The 22,196-nt window shown below is 43.7% G+C and overlaps 1 protein-coding gene across 1 annotated transcript in view; it reads right to left on the bottom strand.

The window, feature by feature from the left end:
• The window catches only part of Klf7 (KLF transcription factor 7), a 50,167-nt gene extending 38,489 nt beyond the window's left edge, over positions 1–11,678 (bottom strand). Inside the window, exons 1-2 of the mRNA XM_059278124.1 lie at positions 11,649–11,678; positions 9,163–9,805 (exon numbers count right to left, since the gene is read on the bottom strand). Of these exons, the coding sequence (XP_059134107.1) occupies positions 9,163–9,805; positions 11,649–11,678 (673 nt within the window). The remainder of the gene's footprint in view (positions 1–9,162; positions 9,806–11,648) is intronic.
• Positions 11,679–22,196: the final 10,518 nt, after the last annotated feature.

The raw sequence follows: 22,196 nt of genomic DNA, 5'->3' as shown, positions 1-22,196 counted from the left end.
AAACAAAAACAGTAACTTAAAAAAAAAAAAAAAAACCCTACAAGAACTGGAGTACAGCTCAGTCAGCTAAGTGCTTGGTATGCAATCTTTATGCCCTGAGTTCCATCCCAGTACCCACAGAAAAGCTGGCTGTGTTTGGGGTGCACTTGAAATCTCAGCACTGGGGAAGAAGAGATGGGAAGATGGGGCCTGCTGGCCAGCCTGGTCCAATCAGCCTGCCTCAGGTCACCGTGAGAGATCCTGTCTCAAAAGACAAGGTAGACAGCTTCCTGAGGTGGTCCTGTGGCCTCTACACATGTGTACGTGCACCTGTGCACACATATCCCTTCAAAGACATGTTTCACAGGGGTTGGTTTTATCTTTTTAGAAAAGGACCACGTCCAAGTTATTTGTTGTCGTCCTTTGATGGATTTTAATTGCTCAATTCTTTCCCCCCAATTCAAACAATCAACTCCATGACTGCTCCACTTCAGGAGACATAAAATCTCTTGTCTACTTCCAGCAAGTTCTCCTGAGAGAACCTTTTCCTTCAACCTCTACTCCTTACAAAGCTCCACTTCGTGTCCCTCAAGCCTGACATCTACACAGGAAGACTGTGATCATTATAGCTATTAATATGCTTTCCATAACAGAAGATGCCCTACCGCCATCCTGGCTGTACACTCTCATGAGAAGAGGTTCCAATGGAACACTGTTATGAAACCCCATTTTAGGCTTTTGTTCCAGAAGAAACATGTTCTCAGAGATGGGGCAAGGAAGAGCTTCTAGTAGAGCAATAAAATACTGATTAATTTCATGTTTCTTTCTTCTCAGTTCTTTTATATTCACATACTTATTTACTGTGTGAACACCAATTATCCATTAAAAGGACATCTGGAATAGGCGTCCCACAAAGCCTATATTTATTACTATACTATAATGATAAAATTAATGTGCTTATTGTGTATATGCTGAGTTTAAACCATTCTACCCAACATGTGTTTAGATAAATTTATCTTCATAAATGTTTAGAGCTTTCATATTACTAGCTTATCATGTGGTGAAGTCTAGATTTCTCTGAATCATAAAATTCTCCCATCAATTGTCTCCTACATACATCTTCTTTTCCAGCTCCTGAGCAGGCTAAATCCAGACTATTAAACTCCCCCCACCTTGTGAACTGAGCGCTTAACCCTTATTCTACTTCCCATCCCATAATTGAGGCCTAATGAGTTTCCGCCTCAACACATGGATAAACGTCATTAGCAGCCATGTGTCTTAGCATCTTAAAGGCCCCTTTAATGTCTTTAAATTGTCCCCATTTCAGTCGCTATTGTATAAATTCAAAGGAGCCCTATCTAAGGCACTGAGGATGTTGAAAGTGGGCCAATAGACCCCCTACAGTTGGATGCTGAGGTATTTAATTTTATCCCGCTGATAGGCCTGACCTTGAATTGGGTCTTCTATTTATATAAATTAGTGTATTATCACATTCCCGTCATTTAAAAACATGAACAGCATCACTAAACACCCATCCAAAAAGGGAAAAGTGACTTCTTAATTGGGAGTCTTCCATGCTGCCCCCACCCCCGCATTGATGAAAGCCCTTGCTCTCATTCAATGCCCCCATTCTCTCTTCAGACTCCTTCCAGAACGGCCTTCCCTGCTCTCTGATGGTCATTCAGGGGCACGGTGTCTTCACCTGTGGGCAATGTGGCAGTGAATTACGGGATTTAGAGTTACCTCAGGGTAAAAAGCTCCTAGCGTGTCTGTGAGGGCATTTCCTAGACGTTCAACAGGTGGGCAGCCCCACTCTAGGGGTGGGCAGCCCCACTCCCTGTTCTGCAGTGCCAGGCTGAATTTAATAAAAAAGGGGGAGGGAGGGAGAAAGTACAAGAATCCAAACTCGCTTCTCTCGACTTCACACTGCAGTCCCAATAGGACCAGCCATCTCACCTGCCTGCCACCATCTTCCAGCCATGACGGACTGTGCCCTGAAACCATGAGCCTCTTAAAACTGTCACGGCCACGGTGACAGCAACGTCAGCACGGAAGGCCCATTTGAGGGACTGCTGAAGAACAAATTAGGGAGGAAGCAAGACAACCTGGTACAAAGGATGAAAACCCACAAGACAGGAAGGAGATGTGGGTCAAATTGTAATTCCGCCAGTGGAGGGATTACACAGTCTAGACTAAGCCATTTTTACCTTCCTGAATCTCAGTTTCTCCTATGTGTGATATTCCTTGTCCTTCTTATCCCCCCAGGATAGTGATTAATAATTGTCATTTTAACACACAAACTGGAATATCTGCAAGCAAGTCTCTCCTTAATCCTAAAGCTGAAGATGGTAATGACCAGAATAATAGTAGCTAACTTGGTTATTTCCTTGTTCTGAGTCCCAGGTGCCTAAAGAGAGCATATTTAAGGTGCTCTTAACTTGTAACTATTTACAGAAGTTTTCATTGTCCATCTATATTTAAACTGTGTTTTCCATTTCCTCTTAAGAATAGACTATGAGCCGGGTGGTGGTGGCACATGCCTTTAATCCCAGCACTTGGGAGGCACAGGCAAACAGGTCTCTGTGAGTTCAAGGTCAGCCTGGTCTACAAAAAGAGTTCCAGGACAGCCAGAGCTGTTACACAGAGAAAAGCGGTCTTGAAAAACAAAACAAAACAAAACAACAACAACAAAATAGATTATGAAAAAAACCTTACTTCCCTCTGTCATTAGTTTGAACATGGAAGTTAAAATCTCAGACCTGAGCACTGTTTCTTGATTCGAATCCTTGCCTAATCATCCCTGAGCTGTGTGATGCTGAGAAAATTATCTGACCTCCCTGAGTCATTTCATTTCCTTATATGTAAAACAAGACGGTAGCCACACCATTTAACATGAGAACTGAAGGGATCACATTTGTAAAGGATGTAAACAATGCCTGGCATACAGCAGTACTTTTAAAGTGTCTGCTGAAGAAGGAAAATAAACAAATTACACTCAGATTTTAAAGAACTTTCACTATGTGTATTATTTATAATCACTTCTGTTTACCTCCCAAACACCCACACTCGTCCCTCTGTTTGAAATATTTTTATTCATCTTTTCATTTGAAAATAAACTATATCACCTCGATTTCAATTAAAACTGCCCCACAGCAGACTTAAATGCTAAAGCAAACTTCACCCTTGTGTTCCACTAGCTGGAAAGTATCCTGTTACACTCCTTCATGTAAAACCTATGCCCTCTCCTGCACGTAACCTTCCAGCACCCCATCCCACAGAAAGAATTCCCCAAGGAGCCCCCAAGAGAGCAGGCTCCTTCATTTCTCCCTCTGGAGTGAGCCTGAACCCAAGATTTAACTGCTGACCTCTGTCCTGACCTTGCCCAACTCACTCTGAATATGTGGACATGCTTTTCTAGGAATCGCTAAACAAGGAAGGCCTTTTCCAAGGACACAGCACCATTTCCACCTCAGCCATCTTTCTCCTGAGAAGAGATCAAGAAGCAATGGGGAAAACAGCTTTGTGTCTGTGCGGAAAGCTGCTCACGTCTGAAGAAACCGTGTGTTGCTGAAAATGAGCATAACGGAGAGGTTTTTCTTAAACACTGGGAGTGAACGTTCTCCTGGTTTCAAAAGCAAAGGATAATTCAGCCACTTGTAGGCAGATGGATGAAGAAAACTGTGATCACAGCAAGTCAATGATCGAGAAAAACCATAGCCCGGATCAGAAGGGGGTGTCAGGGGTGTGCAATGGCATGTCTCCTGAAAATGTGAGTAAAGGACATGTCAACTCCTACACACACCTCCCTTCACTCGGATCCATCTCCTCAAGGTTCCTCCCTTCAATTGGATCCATCTCCTCAAGGTTCCTCCCTTCAATTGGATCCATCTCCTCAAGGTTCCTCCCTTCAATTGGATCCATCTCCTCAAGGTTCCTCCCTTCAATTGGATCCATCTCCTCAAGGTTCCTCCCTTCAATTGGATCCATCTCCTCAAGGTTCCTGTCACCCATTTTCCGGCCTCACCATCTTGCCCCTCCACCCTGGATCCCCCCATCTCTACCTTCTCCTTTAGAAAACAGTATGTGTGCTCAAGTTACCAACTTGAACATCTGTTACAGAAAGGAAGGAAGGAAGGAAGGAAGGAAGGAAGGAAGGAAGGAAGGAAGGAAGGAAGGAAGGAAGGAAGGAAGGAAAAAAGAAAAGAAAAGAAAAGAAAAGAAAAGAAAAGAAAAGAAAAGAAAAGACCCCATTGCTTGATATTCTCTGGGCCAAAAAGTTTTGCAGGATTCAGTATCTTCAAAAACAGTCACAGAAGAAAGAAAGAAAAAAAAAAGTGCATGTCTTTTCCAGCCTCATAAATCCCGTCTATATAAAGACTAAATGAATAACATTTTAGAACTTGCTCAATGCGAGCGAATCCACGTCACCAACAATGTATCGTCTTTATGTGGAGGAGACAGAGGCTCACACATTTTATTTTACTTCATTTCATTTTGCGACTGTGTCTCCTTTGCAACATATTACCATATAAAAGAGATATGGCAAATATATATAACTCGCGAGAAAAAATGCCAATCTCTCGCCTTTCTCTGGGATCCTTTCCTTATGGCCTTTCTTTTTCTATCCCCAAACACCAGAAAAATAAGAAATATTTCCACTGACTTGAAGTGAATCTTATCCGTGAATAGCTTGCCTGGATCCATCCACAGCTCATTTTCAAACACTCCACTCATCATTTGGTTAGCGCTCTCCACACTGCGCTCCTTCTATCAGCAAGCAGACCCTCTCCCAACCCAGTCCCCACTGCTCCTCCGCATCCCTTCGGCCCTGAGCTTTCACCAGCCCATTTCCTTTATACGGAGGCACTTCGTCTGATTTTACCCTTCATGCTTTTCTCATTACTCTTAGTTCATCCACACCACATAAATTATCGCCTTCGTTTTCAGTTCCCCATGTGCCCCATTCACACCAATTCCAAATAAATACTTCTAATTCCCATCCATTTAATCCAAATTAATTCATATTCCCTCGCCCATCCTCCATCCCTTTCCCCGCTTCCTCTTCCCTTCTACTTCTCTTTTTTACAGCACCCCCTCCTGTCTCTCCAGGTTCATCTTCCAGGACAGTTTAGATGTAGCACACGTCTGAGGATGGAGGGTGACTGCTTCCCTTGCTGTCTGAGGAAAGCCATATTCTCCGTCACTGCCAATTTCCCCAGGCTGGAGCCTGCAGGGCCAGCTTAACCCTGCACCCTGGTGTCTAACAGCATCATCCCTCCTCACCCACAAATCAGCCATGGGAGTCACTTGACAGCATGTTGAATATCCTTCCAAAACGCCTGGGTGTAGAAGTGTCCCAGACTTTGTACTTTCTGAAGTACATGCACACTCATAATGAGAAATCTTGGGTAGAAGGCTCAAGTTGAAAAAACGAATCGCTTATGTCTCGTAGACACCTTATTATACACATAGCGTGAAGGGAATACTTCAAATCATTGTTAGTTGACCTGCAATTTGACCGTGGTTTGTGTAAAAAGCCAGGCATGGAATTATCTACTTGTGGTGTCAAATGGGGATCTCAAAAAAAAAAAAAAAAAAAAAAAAAAAAAATTGCAGAGGGTCTGCACAGTTGACTCAAGTTGGCCAAACACTTCCCACGTAAGCCTGAGGATCTGGGTTCAGATCTTCAGCACCTACATAAAACAAAACAAAACAAAAATCAATGAAATGATTCCTAACGATGTTATGCTATACTCATAGATGAGTGCCTTATCCAGCAGTCATTAGAGAGCTCCCTCTGGCAACAGATCGGAGAGGATGCAGAGATCCACAGCCAGACATTATGTAGAGAGAGAGTCTAAATAAGAGGTCTCCATGGTGTCCCTTTCCTCAGAGCTCAGAAGGGGAAGAAAGACTGTAGGAAAGGGGATGTAGGACACCAGGAGAACATGGCCTGCCGAATCAATTAAGCAGGGCTCATAGGGGCTCACAAAGACTGAAGAGGCAAGCACAGACCTGCATGGATCTACACCAGGTCCTCTGCATATATGCTATAACTGTTAGCGTGGTGTTTTTGTGGAACTCCTAACAGTGGGAGCTAATATGTCTCTGACTCTTCTGCCTGCTCTTGGGACTGTTTTCCTCCTACTGGGTTGGCTTGTCCTGCCTCAATATGAGTATTTTTGCCTTGTCTGATTGTATCTTGTTTTGTTGTGTTGGGTTGTTGTCTCCTGGAGGCTTGTCCTTTCTGAAGGGAAACAAAGAGGGGAGTGGATCTGAGGGAGAGGGGAGGTGTCAGGGGAGCTGGAAGGAGTGGAGGGTGGGAAACTTTGATCAAGACGTACTGTAAGAGAAAAGAATCTATTTTTAGATAGATAGATAGATAGATAGATAGATAGACAGAGAGATAGAGAGATAGAGAGATAGAGATAGAGAGATAGAGAGATATCAAGTGTGGTCTGTAATCCCAGAGCTGGAGAAGTGGAGACAGGAGGATCCTGAGTGGTCACTGCCCAGCTAGCTTAGCCAATCAGTGAGCTCCATGTTCAATAACAGACCCTGTCTCTAAAACTGAGAGGGAGAAGAGCTTGAGGGAGGCACTGAATGCTGACTTTTGGCATGGAGGCATGTGTGTCACATACCCACAACCCCCACAAACACACATACATACACACCAAAAAAGAGTTTTGGAGTTTGGAAGATTTTGGATTTGTGGCTGAGGACGCTCAATCTTTCTTCAGCTCTAGCTAATCAACTCATTTCTAGTTTACATAAAGCTGTTTCACTCATTTATCAATAACCAATGTCAAGACCAAGAGAATAACTCAAATCACCACAATAGTAACAATAACAAAACAACTCCACTACAACTGTTAATGAGCTATTATTGTCTGCCAAGTAAATGGCACATTCAATCTTGGAAACTAACTCTGATGCAGATGCACTCATCCTTCTTATAGATGGGGAGATGGGGCCCGGAGAAGACAATGTATACAGGTCATAAGTCTAGGAATTAGTAAAGGCACAACACAAACCCCAGTGGACTTGACTATACCATCCTGCTCAACTGCTATTCAACACTGCCTTGCTCACACTGCACACTGACTGCTTCAGTCAATTTCCTGTGGTGAGGGATCTTGGCACTTACGTCCATCACAAAGTAAGTGGTTGCAGGTGCCATGCACAACAAGCTCCATCTTGGTACTGTGAGGACCCATTTTCAAAGAGCAAATTCCCAAATAATGCATCAGTCGTCACAGTTACCCTTCGAACACCTCTGCTGGGGTCACAGGGTAGAAAGAAGAGAATGCTCCAGATTCTCCCCCACCACTCCCTGAGTCTCTGTTCCTTAAAGGTGCCCAGCTTCTACACAAGAGGTAACCTGGTTAGTGTCAAACGTTTGGAAAGGTAGCTAGGCTACAGCCATGTATTTCACCACCCGGCCCATCTCAATGTTCTCGCTTCATTTTACTTTCTTTGGTTTCCTAGGGGGAGAGGAGTGAGTTTTGTTCTGCAGCCTGGGAGTACTGTAGCATCTTGTCATTACTTTCTTCCCCAACTCAACAAAGAAAGAAGTAAAAATTAAAGTGACTTCTGATAGTATCCAGAGAGGGAGAAAGGGGAAAGATTGAAAACAGAAGGAAGCTTTGGCTTTAGTGTCTGGAACTGGAGAACTTGAGCTCAGATTCTGATAGGATTCTAAAGTTGGGCCATGAGATCCAAAAGCTATATTAGGGAGACCATTTCAGAAACCCAGCAAGAGCCACATAGTGCTTCCAGCTTAGTCCTATGAGTGTACGCCTAAGTCAGGACATAGGAAGCAACACTAGTCATCTTCATTTCATGAGAGGACCACTGAGGTTCACATCAGTGGCTTCTCCTCACACTGTATGTCTTTTCCTTCAGGAAAACTGTTTATGGTCACACAAAGACATCCCATGGACTGCCTGAACATCAGCGCTCAGAGAGACCTTCAGAGCTATATTGTTGTTGGGTTGCTTGGTTGTGTATTTAGACCGCGTCTTACTATGTAGCTCTGACTAGGCTGGTACTCACTTATTTAGACCAGACTAGCCTAGAACTCATAGAGATCCACTTGTCTCTGCCTCCTGAGTGCTGGGATTGAAAGGCCTGCACAACCTATCTAGCCCCAGGCACTTCTCTTACCTCACAGGCCATCACCTACTTTGAGAACATTCTTACGCTCTTATACCTTTGGGGATTCTCCCTAAGCAGTACACAAAAACCATACAAGGGAGGCACCGTTAGTGACCCACTTACAAACCACCAATCCCAGTAACTATTCCTCGTGGCACTTTAGCTGACCAAGAAGAGACATCACCTCAAGCTCCAAACCCCAAAACTGAAAACAAAGACAGTTTTTAAAGGAAATGACAATTGCCCTCTCTTCTGTATGAATCCCTCACTTCCAAATGACCCCACTACCCCAAAGACCAACACGATTCCTTGGAATCAGCACAGGAATCCTGAGTGAAATATACAATCTCCTCCCCCACCACTACCCTTCCCACACACACACAGCCATGTAATCACTTTAACAACTTCTTCTCGGTAACAAGCTCATTAAAAAGCAATTCTGCCATCTCTCCATAAAGCACGCGCCAGAGAACAATGCAAAAGAGGAGATGCCAATTAATTATAGGATGATCACGTCTAATGAACTCTGAAACCCTCCTGCTGTTGGTGACTTTGATAAAAAAAATCAGGGATGCTGGGGAAAGAGTGACTAGGGACACCCTGGCTACTTTGGGTAACTGTGAATGTTTTGAAATGCACCTCTTCAACTTCTACTGTGGATCCAACCTGCAGAGGCACACTCGCAAAACATTGACAAATGCCAGTGTGGAGGCACTGGGGATGGCACATGTGTCTGTGAGTCACACCTCCAGAGCCTCCTCCCTTCGGCCTCAGAACTGTTGGCCTTGCCTCTGAAACCAGCTCCCTTCAGCCAGGCAGTGAAAAAAATCCATGTCCTGCGCTGGGAGAACCTAAGACCCTAGAGTTGGAAGTGAGAGCCATTCTACATCCCTAGCCAGCCCTCCTGCCTCTCTGTGCCCACCTAGTGTGAGCACGAAGGCAACCCCTTCTAAGAGCAGCCCATCCCACCACAAGGGGAACGCACAAAAGAGGAAGAAATGACCTGCGGCCAACTTGTACCACTACCTGTGTGAGTCCTCTGGTGGGCCTTTAAGTGGGAGCTTTTTGTATAAACTTTCCGGCACCCGTTAAACTGACAGCGGTGGACCCTCTTCTTGTTTTCGGGGCAGGTGTCAGCCCCTACCCCTCCTTGTTCACTGTCGCTCTGTCCACTCTTAACTGCTCCAGCTGGTGTCACGGCTGCCGCCGCCGCCGCCGCCCCTGCCGCCGCCCCTCCCACCTTCACCGAGCCGAGGGAAGCCTTCTTGGCCACCAGTTTCAACGTCACCGTGCCATCCACGGCTGAGAGAGTCTGTGAGGTTTTGACCAGATGGCGGCTGAGCTCAGGGGATGAGGGGGGCGTTAATGAGGTCACTGCGTTGAGCTGGGCCTGGTTGACCGCTGTGTAGCTGTCTAGAGAAGAGCTGGTTGGCTGGAGGCTGAGGCAGGTCTCAGATAGCAACTTGTCCCGAGAGAGCAAAATGTCCACTGCGGAGCTCTTCTCACAGATGGCGGCTTCCACTGGGAGCAGCAGGGGGTCTAGGCGCCGGAAGCTTTCCTCAATGCACGGGGGAGGAGAGGCATGGAGGAAGCAGTCCAAGTCCTCACCAAAGGTCTCAGAGATCCGTCGGGGTTCTGTCTGGAGGTAGCGTTCCAACTCCAGGCATGTCTGTGGGGGAAGGAAGGAGAGAAGTAACCATCAGAGGCAAAGGACACCGGAGGCAAAGGGCAGAGAAGGCTTTCATGGCCAGTGTCTGAAATGCTCTTGCCCATGGGTCTGATGCCTTGGTATTTACTCCCCGAGCACTTCTGAAGAGTTCAACAGGACCACATGGATGACTTCAACTACCATAGGAGAGCGAAAACTGGCGCCCCAGAGGGACTATCTCACGCCTGTGAAATCCATAGAACCTCAATAACAAAATCACACAGTCTCTTTCATTTCCATCAATTCAGCAGCTAAGATGCTCCAAACACCCCTAGGATTTGCCAGTAGAAGCAAGAAACAGAAGCAAAGATTGTCCATGGTCCCATTTTGATGTTCAAGACAGACTTGAAGAAGTTATAAAACTAAGTCAACTTTACCAGTTGATCTGCACAGAAAACCCTGTTTAATCGAAGAGTCAAAGAGACAGCTTCTGGAGCCATCAGCCAGAGCCAGCCCTGACTTGGGCCTGGATTCTATGACCACAAGAACTGGATGTCATTCTACAGAATGCCTATTACAAAATCTCTGAGACATAAGACAAAACCTCTATTGTCCATAGTACATCATAACAAATGCAATTGCTCTCCACTGTGCGGCAGGAGGCATGGATCTCATTACGACCGCTTGCCATCTCTAACTATCCAGTAAAAATAAGTTCAAAGACAGCGATTAAGACCTATGAAAGGTACCAGGTGTGGGAATGAACACTTTTGATCCCAGTACTCAGGAGTCAGAGGTAGGCAGATCTCTGAGTTCCAGGCCAGCCTGGCCTATGTAGCAAGTGACCTATTAAAGACAGAAGATTATAAAGCAGAGCATAAAACTTTCACGTGGTAAATAGAGGGGCACCAAAAAAGGTTAGTTTTAGCAAATCTTCAACCAAGGTATTCCTAAGTCCTTGCAAGATGGTAAGAACACTTTGATGGTAAAAATAAGCTTGTATTCCAAAGGTCTTCTCCATTTTACTCCTCTAGACTCTTCTATAAAATGACGTTGCTAGCTTGCACACTCGCCTCTCACTTCCACTCTATCTTCTAAAGGCTTCAAAAAAGAAACGCTAATGGCAATTCAAAATGTGACTCGGTCCAGATTTACCGCCTCCAAAGCACTTCTATCTACCCAGTGTTCTGGCTGCAGGACCTTATTCTGTTCAGGACATATTCCAATGGCATACCTAGATATGTTGTGGCTGTCAAAGGATTTTATTTTGGTAACATTTAAACTGACTGGTGTTTAGGCAGACCAGGTAAATCTTTGTATTTCTGAATAAGAATCAGATTCATAACTAAAAATCAGCTTTGGGCTTCACAGCTGGTGTTTAATGCCCCACAAGCCAATGGGTGGTTTCCATATTCATTCGACATTCACATTACAAGTATTCATACAGCTACCATGCTTGAAGTACGGGATTTATATGATACAAGATGTGGTCATAGATCCATGTGATGTAGGTGCAGCATAAACAGTCATGAGCTACAAGTGGCATGAATTCACCAAGCAAGGTGACTGCAAGTGTGGTTTGTAAGCTGTTGAGGGGGTCAGTGAGTAAGGAACTGTCCGATGTCTAAGGTGGAGGTGCTCATCAAAGCAGGCTTCCTTGAAAACTAAGTTCTGATGTGTTTAACTTGCCGACTAAACAAACATCCGGCTCAGTTCTTCCAGGTACTTCATATCAGAAACAAATAGCCCAATCCTGCCACCTTCTCAGGTCTGGAATTTGCATTTCCTTGCTGGTCCCTTTTCTGAATTCTCTGCCTGAACATTTCCCCCTTTCTTTCTCCACCTAACCGCCGTAGATTATCACCTTCTTGTCACTGTCCAAGCCCTCCGTCATCACTCTGTGGATTCGGGTCTGTGTTCTAAAATCCTAATCTTAAAACTGTCGCGCTCCTCTTTCTCCTTCTACACCGTTTCCCCGCCAAGTACAGTGCCTGGCACCCAACAAGTACACAATGTTTATCAAAGATGCAACTACTATTGCCATGGTCACTCTCTCTCCTCCACTTTTCAAAAGTCAGTCACCCCAGTGACTCCGTCACCCCAGTGACTCCGCCACCCCTGACACCTAGTGACAATTAAAAACCAAAGCAAACACACACACACACACACACACACACACACACACACACACAACCTGGAACATAATTGTCTTGTCCCCTACTCTCATGTATTTGTCATCAAAATCCATCTGCTTCTCTTATCTCTCTAGCACCTTCGTGTCGTTGTTTTTCTATTATGCTCATTATTTTATAATTGTTTCAGTAGAGGAATCCATCATTACTGGGAGCAAGTATGTTAATGTCCAGATATTTGGAGATTTTTCTAGGTATCTATTACTGTTTCCTGGGTTTATTTCTTTGTGATCAAATAACAGACTTTATAGATATCAAGCCTTTTAAATTTACTGAGGTTTACATTACAGTCCAGAGTATGGCTCAGCTTGCTGAGGTAGGCAGTTTTAGAAATGACCACTAAAACATGGCTTTGGGTACACAATCAGAATGCTTCTTGCTCGTTTGCCCAAAGAGGAGAACCAGGGCTTTGAGATGTGGACATGTTCCAGGTAAAAATCAGCTGAGTCATGGGTTATTGGATGTCCTGGGGGTAGTTCTCTGTCTCCTGTGCAAGGATTAATGTCACACACCTAGTTGCTGTGTCTAGGGCTGGAGCTTTGCTATACACTGTCTATTTACATGGTTTGCAATTCAAAGATAGGAAATGAATGAATTGGTATGAGGCTCAGATCTCTTCATACTGTAAGTTCTGAGAAGCTGGAATATTTTAAACACATTTAGATACTATTATAAAAGGATTTTAAAAAACAGCCTTCCCAGTACGTCAGGATTTGCCTCCCAGGAGTCCTTACACTGGAAACATGGAAATATATATCGACGTCTCTAAAATCTGAGCTACTTCAAAAACACTGTAATTTGTAGGATATCTTCCATGAGTGTCAATTGGAAGGTGCAGAAAAACCTATCAAGTTACTATGGAGGGATTTCTGTCTTGAGAAATCCACTCCCTGTAATTTCTGTTAAAAATAAAGCTTAGATAAAAGGCATATTTTCAGCTGGAGCCTAGGATGAGGAGTTTAAAGAATTTACTGTCAAGAGTATAGAAACTAAAATGCTATGAGTTAATGGAACACTATGAGGAGATTACATCGAAGACAGTAAATTCATTTGCAATGTCATTTGTAAAGATCTGTAAGACTGCCTTAACCAAAGCCTTCAATGTTTAATGAGAAAATTAGGCACCACTATGTGCTCATGGATTTTAATATATATTAATTCTACTTACCCATACAGGTGGAGACAGAAATAAATGTGTCTATGATGTACAAGCATTCACAACAGTATCACCTCACTCTGTCTACTAAGAAAACTTAAAGGTAAAGATACCCCAGTAACAATAGCACAAGGGCCTTGGTTCCTAAATATGATTATCCAGCAAAAAAAGGCGGGATTCTCTAGAAAAATACTTGTTTCATAGACTGGGGTAAAATCAGTAAGCTAAGCCTAGAAGGTCTGTGATCCCAGAAGACAAGGAAATGTAAGGGATTGCTCATGAGGGAAGCAGGGTGCAGTAAAGACTCCATGCTTCTAACTTACAGAAGTCTTCAGTAGCCAAATATGGACAATGAGGGGAAATATTGATAATGATAATGGATTATAACCCAAATAAATTAAAACCCCATACCACTATAAATAAATGATTCAATAAATAAATGGAGGGGGAAAGATCAGTTTTTCCTTATATAAAATTACAATTTATATGGAGAAATGTTGACAGTAATTAAAAAACCACCATGATGCAAACAGCAAAGCAATAATGATACCAAGTAAGACCAATCAATAAAGGCTCAAGTTAAGAGATGAAAACATAAGAAACAAGGTATTTGTCCTTTCAAAGTATCTCCCAACCAGATGTTAAATCCAAAGACAAAAAACGATAACTTCCCAGTCGGGAAAGCTGGCAGACACCATCTGAACCACTGTTCATAGTTAACATACTAGTGACTAGTCATAGTGGCAACATGTACTCCTGTATGCTATGCTCGATGGGGTACTACATTATTCTGTGGTATTCCTACCAAAGATACATAAACTCAATCTAATTATGAGAAAATATTAAACAAACCCAAATGGAATTCATTACACAAAACAACTGACCAGTTACAAATGTCATGGTCATAAATTATAAGAGACAATATGATATGACATTTAAATATAATGGATCTTAGACCAATAAAATATTGGGAAAATAATGCAATTCAAATAAAGTATACAATTAGCTAATGGTATTTTTCCCAGTGATAATTTCCTGACGATGATAATTATACCATAGTTAGATATATTGAAGGGAAGCAGGAGAAGGAAATTGAGCAAACATCAGGGCAAGCTAGTAATATCTCTAGGCTATAAATTTGAATATAGCTCACATGATTCTCTCTATTCTGATGACACTTCAGCCAACAAACTCCAAGTCTGGGTCAGCAGATGTCAGTTTAACAACACAAAGTATGCCTGTCTGCCATCTCACCGTGGTGACAGAGACTCTCAAAGCCTGACCTAACAACACAACTTAGGACTTGCTCAGTCGCTTCAGCCTGACTCCTGAACAAACCATTATTTCAGGCAAAGGAAAGAATGTTCCCAAGTGCTAAGTGATTTCCTTATATGTTGATGAGTCACAGAGGAGCTCCGTGAAGACTGTGATAGCCCAATTCTGAAATGCACGGTTTCTCTGCCCAGTCTCCTAATAAGTATCACCTGAAACTGCCTCTGAATCGCTCACTCTAAATGCTCCTTCACGACTCGCTTCATGCTTTCACAGCCCTTTTGCTTATTGAAACAAGCTTGTTAAAGGTAATAACCCAAGACTTGGCTTTAGAAAAAGAAAGAAAGAAAATGGGCTGGCGAAATGGCTCTGTGGGGGAAGGTGCTGGCTGCCACTCCTGATGATCTGGCTTCCGAGTCTGATTCCTAGAACCCACGTGTGGAAGGAGGGAACTGACCTCCCCATGGGCACCTTGACAGGAACCTCCCTTTCTTGTCTCTCTGTCTCTTGTCTCACATCACACAAATAAATAAACGGCAGAAAAAATTATTTTAAAAAGATTTCAAATCTATTACTGCCATACCTCTACTTCTATGACAAGTCCCAGAAACCAAAGTTGAAGGAGAACAGGAAAATTCCAGTCTTGCAGCACACTAGCCTATCAAAACTCCCCTCTCACTGGCAGTAAACAGTTACTGTCATGGGTTCAAGAGAAATGTAAAACACTTGGTTATATGATGCCAAAGTCAGCAAATGGCTCTGGTTCCACTCAGGCCTACTGCATCACAAATCATACCAAACCTACCAATCCTGAGGGTGAACCCTTACCATCTCCCTGAAGGGTTTTTCTCACTCATTTTCCTCTTTACTTTTCCCCAAGTCTACATGCTTGATGCAATCTCTCATCTTCCCTCCCACTAACCATTCTTCACTCAAATCTCAGCATGGAGTCTAGCTCCCACAGGAAGCCTGGTCTACAAAACATGGTGCTGAGAAAAATGTGCTGATTGCCAAATGTTGAAAGACACTCCTCCCCAAGCCTGGGCAATGAAACATATCTGCAAAATGAATCTAAGTGTGGACTGATTGGTGGGATGTCTGGATACCTTATGATTATGATCTTAACACTAAGAAGTGCGGGCTCCAGCCTAGACTCCCCAGGTCCACCCCCTTTTCAAAATGTTTAGGGCATAAAAAGTTTTCATTTGTATTCTCGATCTCAATTTGAACATGAGACACAGACATAGGTGAAATATCTTTGTTATTGCTTAAAAACTGTGGCAGAACAAGTAACCTGGAGTTTTGAGATCTATGTGTATTCAAGTTAGCAAGTTAAATTACAAAAAAAGAAAAACAGGAAAATAAACTGCATTTTGCTAATGATTTTTTTTTTTTTTCTGGAATAATGCAAAGTCAAAGAAATAAAAGGCCAGTAGTCAATACGTAATTTGCTAATCAATCAATGGTCATTTGTGGTCTTTTTGGCAAGTTGTCCTTTCTTACAATCATCCCACTTGTCTCACCTAAAAGGGTCAAGAGTTAAGCCTACACAGAGATAAGACGATTTTAGGGAAAACATATAGATGCAAAAATAAGGAGAAATACAGCCTTCCACTTTTTGAAATGTGCAAAGTCCTGCTTCCTGTGAGATCAGCCTTTGGCCTGATGTTGCTGTTGATGGTAATGAGTGGTGATGAGGACATTCCTGGTAAGGAAGGGGTGAACTTCTGTTCCGAGCAAGAATGTTCACCCAGGTAATTACCCACAGGTGAACTGCACTCGGCTGCCCATGGGAACCTCTTTCTGCCAATTATTATATGTGGTTTTGCCACGTGCTATTAACCACGGTGCCACAGTCCCTAAAGAACCTCACAGAGAGAGAGGGGAACCAACCGCTTGCTTTCTCCAGGGAGAGCCCTAAAGCTCACTCTGTGTGTGTGTGTGTGTGTGTGTGTGTGTGTGTGTGTGTGTGTGCGCGCGCGCGCGCGCACGCTTTGAAATCTTCAGACGAATCCCAGAATGGAAATTCAGCATGAAACCAAACAAGCTACTTGGGGGGTGGGGGGAGGCAGGAAATTGGGTTCCTTTTCTGTGGACATTTTCTAACACATCCCTCCCAGAGACTTTGTGGATGTGCTTATACTTAAACTTTGTAGCAAAAAAGGAGGATTCATCCAACTCCTGAAATCAACAAAAAGATTTATAAAGATTGATATGGATGGGACCTTCATAGCTTTGTTCTCTTCAAAGAATGATAGGATCAAAGATGCTGACATATTTTTACTCTTTTAAAATTAGGTCAGAATTGAAAGATGGAAAAGGAACCAGAGAGATCTGGTACCATTTTTCTCTGTGGCTAGACAAGGAAGCCTGTGGCAGAAAGTCAACTTCCAAGTGCTTGAATCCCATGGCCTCAACATTTGAAAGAGGGCTGAGAAACAGCGTAGTCACACTGAGCACACTTCAGGACAGAATATGCAGACAGACCAGTGTCACTTATCCCCCTCTCCCCGCTACAGCTTAGAAAGTCAGTCCCAAGACAATGTTCACCTTTTCTTGATCTCTATCACAATCACAGCTTGGCAGAAAGTTGGAAAAGAAAGAACTCTGTCTAGAAAAGTCGAGTAAGCAAGAATACAGTATAAATAAAAATCTCTTTCTGCATGTTTTAGCTATTAGGTTAAGAAAAAAAAAAAACACACAACACATCAATAGCACACCCCATAGGTACAATAGTATTACACACTGCTGTCAGAACTGCTGAACTCCACAAAACAACCAGGGTATTATAGGCAATGCAAGATCACATTCCTCCTGACTCTTTCTCACATCAACTGGTTGCTAGAGCTGAAACCAAATTAAAATATCTCCCTCTAGTAATTTGTAAATTCTGAGAGACAATGCTGTGAAAATTAATTTAATTCTGAGCAAATATGAAAGTTAGGAAATTTATAGCAAAACCTCTTCAAGGGCTTCTCCTCCCCAAATGATTTCCAACATACAAAGAAAATATTTGTTTGTATATTTTTCCTTGGGGGAAGCCAGGAAGGAAGGAGATTAAAAGCTTGGGAAGAGGATGGTGTCTTTGAAATTACTTTCCCTGGGTACACGATGTGCAGCGTCCTCAAATATTCCTTTCATCTTCCACGGGAACTTTAGTTTCGATGCATAAAGCAAATTGTCCAAAACAACTCAAATCCAAATTAAACACTAGAGTCAGGCAACTCATGCAAAACTGATAGAAGGAAGGCTACTCCTCCTTCCTCAACTTGGAAAGCCTTTCCTCTGCTCTGAACATCAGTTCTCGAGTTAACAGCTTCAACTAGGAACAAGTTGGAGCGAGCACATACGGAAGACCCTCTAAACTTGGTTCTTTCACTGTCTTTCCAGGTCTTACTTCTCAGAACACCGGGAAATGTGTCTGACGTCAATTTGAAGCCATATGTGTGTGAAGACAATTTCGAGTCCAGTGGTCTGCAGTTAGCCCTCAGAAAGGTTGCTCACTGTTCCTTAACTATGAAAGAAAATTAAATGCCAACTTTGGAGTGCTATAGAGACCATTGCTCTCAAACAGCTAGATAGGGAGAAGATGCTTTGTTTCCTTTCAGTCTCTTCCAACCAAGCCACCATGGAGGGCCGAGCAGGTGGAAGTACTATTTGCTGCTTAGTAGCTCAAAACTAAGTTTCGGTAGATGTCCCAATATTAGTCATTATTACATTCTCACGGACAAAATAAAACTCGTGCCTTAAGAAGAGTCAAAGAAAATTATTCCATATACTACTGTCAAGAGCAACGGACTAGATCTGCAAATTAAACAAGAAGACTCCCCAAGGGATAGTCCTCAAGGAGAAGTCTCTTATAGCCAGTGACAACGCTAAGCAGTTTCTCCCGTTTGGAAAGGAGGGCTTCTCAGAGCCCATGGGCCTAGGAGAAGGCCTCTTTTCTCACTGACGGTGTCCCAGGAACAACGATGTGCCTGACGGGTACTCAGCTTCGCCATTAATCGTCCATAAAGAGCAGTTTTCTTGACGAGCGCTTGTGTGAGGCAGGGCCTGATGCTTCAGAAACCTGTAATTATTCTTGGCTCCCCACCCCCCACAGCCTCTGCACCTGTGTCGGTTCAAGGCACCAGCTGGCCATGTCTTGCCTCCTGCCTCTGAAGAGAGGGGAAGGGGGGAGGCATCATTGAAAATCCCAACTCACGCTACTCACTTCCTCCAAAATGCAAAAACAAAGCAAAAAAAATTTAAACTCACCCATCCCAATCCCTTCCCCCAACATGCCTTGCCAAAAGAAACAAATAAACATTAATTGGCTAGAGAGCTCTCATTCAAAGTAAAATTACCGAAAAACACAGTAAGGGAGAAAGGTCTGACAAGGGGTTATTAATCCTGTTTTACAGCTCACTCATACGCACCCCACCCGTTCCTATTAACCTTGTATACACACTCACGCACCCTCCACAAACTCCCTGGGCCCCTTTACTCTCAGTGGCCAGGATGGGAACATGCAGAAACAATGACATCATCTCCCATTCCTCTCCCAGATCACTCCACAGCCTGACTCAGGGTACTGGGATTTCTTTCTTTCTTTCTTTTTTTTTTAAGTAAGCGCATTTCACCAACTCTTCCTAGAACACCGTTACATACTTCTCAGTTGGGTTAATTAAATATGCCCTTCCCCTACCCGCCATAGTACACACATACACGTACACACAATTACTTCTTTGACTCAAAGCACCATAGCACACACGTACAGCGTTCTCCTCTCCCTCTCACAGCTTGAATTTCCCAAGAACAACAGGTTCAAGGCCCACTGGGGCCCTCAGTGGCAGATGCAATCTTGTGGCTGATGATCACAGAGGACACTTAGAAAACACAGCTTCCAGGAATCTTCTGGTGCAGAATGTTACAGACAATGCAGGGTACAAGGAGAGGGCTGTACTCCTCAGACCACAGAAAATGGCAGCCAAGGGCACAATGAAAGCAAGCCCCGAGCTGCTTTTCTTGATCGGACTGTTGTGATTTTGTGTAATTGTATGCCCGCGGAATCGATTTCGTAAAATATTTAAGATGGCCACGTGGCGGAGGGGCCTTAACCTCTCTGAGATCAGTGTTCTCATCTACTTGGAAGAATGGACTGAACTTCTAAAGTAAGCACAGTCCTTGAAATAGTAATGGAAAGACTGAAGGTGGGAGCCGCATATGAAGAGCAGGATCAGAAGCATGAGATACCGTAGTGAAGGGGTTTGGAGAACCTAGACGGGCAGTGAGTGCCAGGAGACCTGCTCTGAACATGAACTCAGAGCCTGGAACACTCAGTAATCCTGTTTACAGAATGCTACGATCTTGTGTTTCCTGCCTCCATGTGGCTATTGGACTCATCGGTATCTGCAATGTAAACTTAGCTAGAGTGTGGGAGCCTGGAAGACATCTGGACCCACTCCTGACTTGGGACCTGCCTCCTGCATTTGTCCAATGAGTGAATGGGTGGGTAGGTGAATGAATGAAGTAACCCTGGATTCGATCGAAAAGCCATCAGTGATTGATCACAATTCTGGGGATGGATGCAAAAATGCATCACTGGTCACCCCTGTTCCTATTTCTTATGCAGCTTTAACTCCAAGCATCATGTCTGTTTCAGGCCTTTTGAGGATAAATTTATGTTTACAATACAGAATAAATCTCACAGTCTAAGCTGAGAGGCAACTTTATTTCATGAGATAACCCTGAGAGTATGTACCTCAGTGCAAGAAAAATCCAGGTCCTTCACAGAATTGCCACCTCCTCCTTCTTTTGCCTCTAGACAACACCAAGAGAGAAGCAGTGTGGGCAAGTGGACATCATGCTCTTCTTGTTTGTATTTGTTGTTGTTGTTGTTTGGTTGGTTGGTTTTTTTTTGTTGTTGTTCCTCACCCCATCCCCACTGATGAAAAGAACTCTAGCCTGAGAATCTGGTCCAGGATCTACTTTTTTTCCACCACACCACACACACACACACACACACACACACACACACACACACACACACACACACTTCCCCTGGCAGGAGTTCACTTGCTTCTCTACAGAATGCATGAAGCACATGTTCAAAGGCCCCGCTGCTAAAGCTTCCTCTGGTAATTCACCAGTGGCCTGCCACCCCCCTTACTTCTTTCCTATGGCCCCTGCTGACTTGTCCCTCCCCATCTATGCCCCTTCTCTTTCACTCATTCCACTCCTTAGACAGACACATCTCTCTATGACCAAGTGCCTCTCCAAGCCCTGGTACCTGCCCTCCTACTACCCAGAATGTGGGCTCCCGGGTTACTGCACATCAGCACTGGTTTAACCAATCATGTTTCAGTTCATTGTTATCTACATAGACAGGCCTTCTTTGACTTGCCTAGACAAACCAGCCTCAAACACCCCATTCTTTCATCTCCATGCTACCTTGTTTTACTTGCAGTTTAGTGTTTATGAAGTCCTGGACTGCTCTCAACTCTTGGTTTACCTGTCTATCTTTTCCTACAAGAACAGTACTTCCAGAGAATAGAGGCTGTAATGTACCAATGCATCCCCAGCACCCAGCAAAATGCCTTTTAAACCCCATCCCCCAAATATGCTAGTTGAATGAATAAATGAAGCTATGTCTCAACTGGGAATTTTAGGTAACACTTGAGGTGATCTCTCGAGCTGGGAAATCCATCCCCAAATGCTGTCATATTGATCTGAAAGGCTCGATCATTTCACCTAGAAGGCATCTGCTGATTCACACTCATCAACCAGGAGGGAAATGGCCTCTCCTGAAGACAAAGCCTCCTTGGCTGCTCATACTTGCCCATTCCAGACAGATGCAAACATCTGCCTGTTTCTTCTCAGCAGCCCATATTGCATCATGTAGTTCAAGTGCCACTCAGATGAAGAAAACCCACCCCTCTCAGCACCTGCATGATGGGTGCTTATTAACTGTTGTCCTGGGGGAACAGGATAACGACAGAGAGAGGCTCAACCCACTCCATATCATTTATTCCCATTTCTGCCACCTAAAGGGATGCCCACGACAAAGGCAACTGGTCTCCAAAGCATGATGCTCACGACAATCTGGTCTCGAGGATTAGCAGCCATATAGCCATATAGTCAGTCCTTCCACGAAAAACTCCATTCAAACCTATAAGTCTCCAGGAACTACTGTTTTCTACCACGGGCAAGGTCCTTCGAAATCCCTTTGCTGGCCCATCTGTCCTTCCCATAATTTCCAAACACAGAAGCATTTCATTTCCCTCTGTCCCTTTTAAGAATTTTACATAAAAAGATATCTCTACTGAGAGGTACTATTTATTTCAGGTCATTATTTCATGGGTACGGGCTCTCACACATTGGAAGTAAGCCAAAATTCAATTAACACGGGATGGTGTTTGAACCTGCAAGAGCTGAAGGTGAAAATCCTGAACAGTATCTGTACAGGATTCCCTTGACTGTGTGTATGTGTTTGCATGCACACCGCTGACGGCAAGTGTTATCTTCTTTTTCATGTATCTCGGATGCCTCTTCCTAAAGCTGTCATTGTTCTGGGTCACAAAGCTGTCCCTTTCCTAATTCATTATGTTAGGCACTGAGAGTCTTTCTCGGGAGGCCTGGGAGAAGAGAGAAAAAAAAAAAAAGAAGAAGAGATGGCTTTCCATCACGGAAGGACAAGCAAAATTGTGTGTGGCCCATTTCTGAACCACGTAAAGACGGTAGAGGTTTCAAAGGAACAATCCAACCCATCTTGACAGGGAGACTCAACTGCAGAGACCCCGAAGTTGGGATT

Source organism: Peromyscus eremicus, chromosome 13 (assembly GCF_949786415.1).
Source record: "Peromyscus eremicus chromosome 13, PerEre_H2_v1, whole genome shotgun sequence".
NCBI classification, from domain to species: Eukaryota; Metazoa; Chordata; class Mammalia; order Rodentia; family Cricetidae; genus Peromyscus; species Peromyscus eremicus.
Note: the sequence above shows the minus strand (reverse complement) of the source record. Positions and strands in the feature narration are given on the sequence as shown.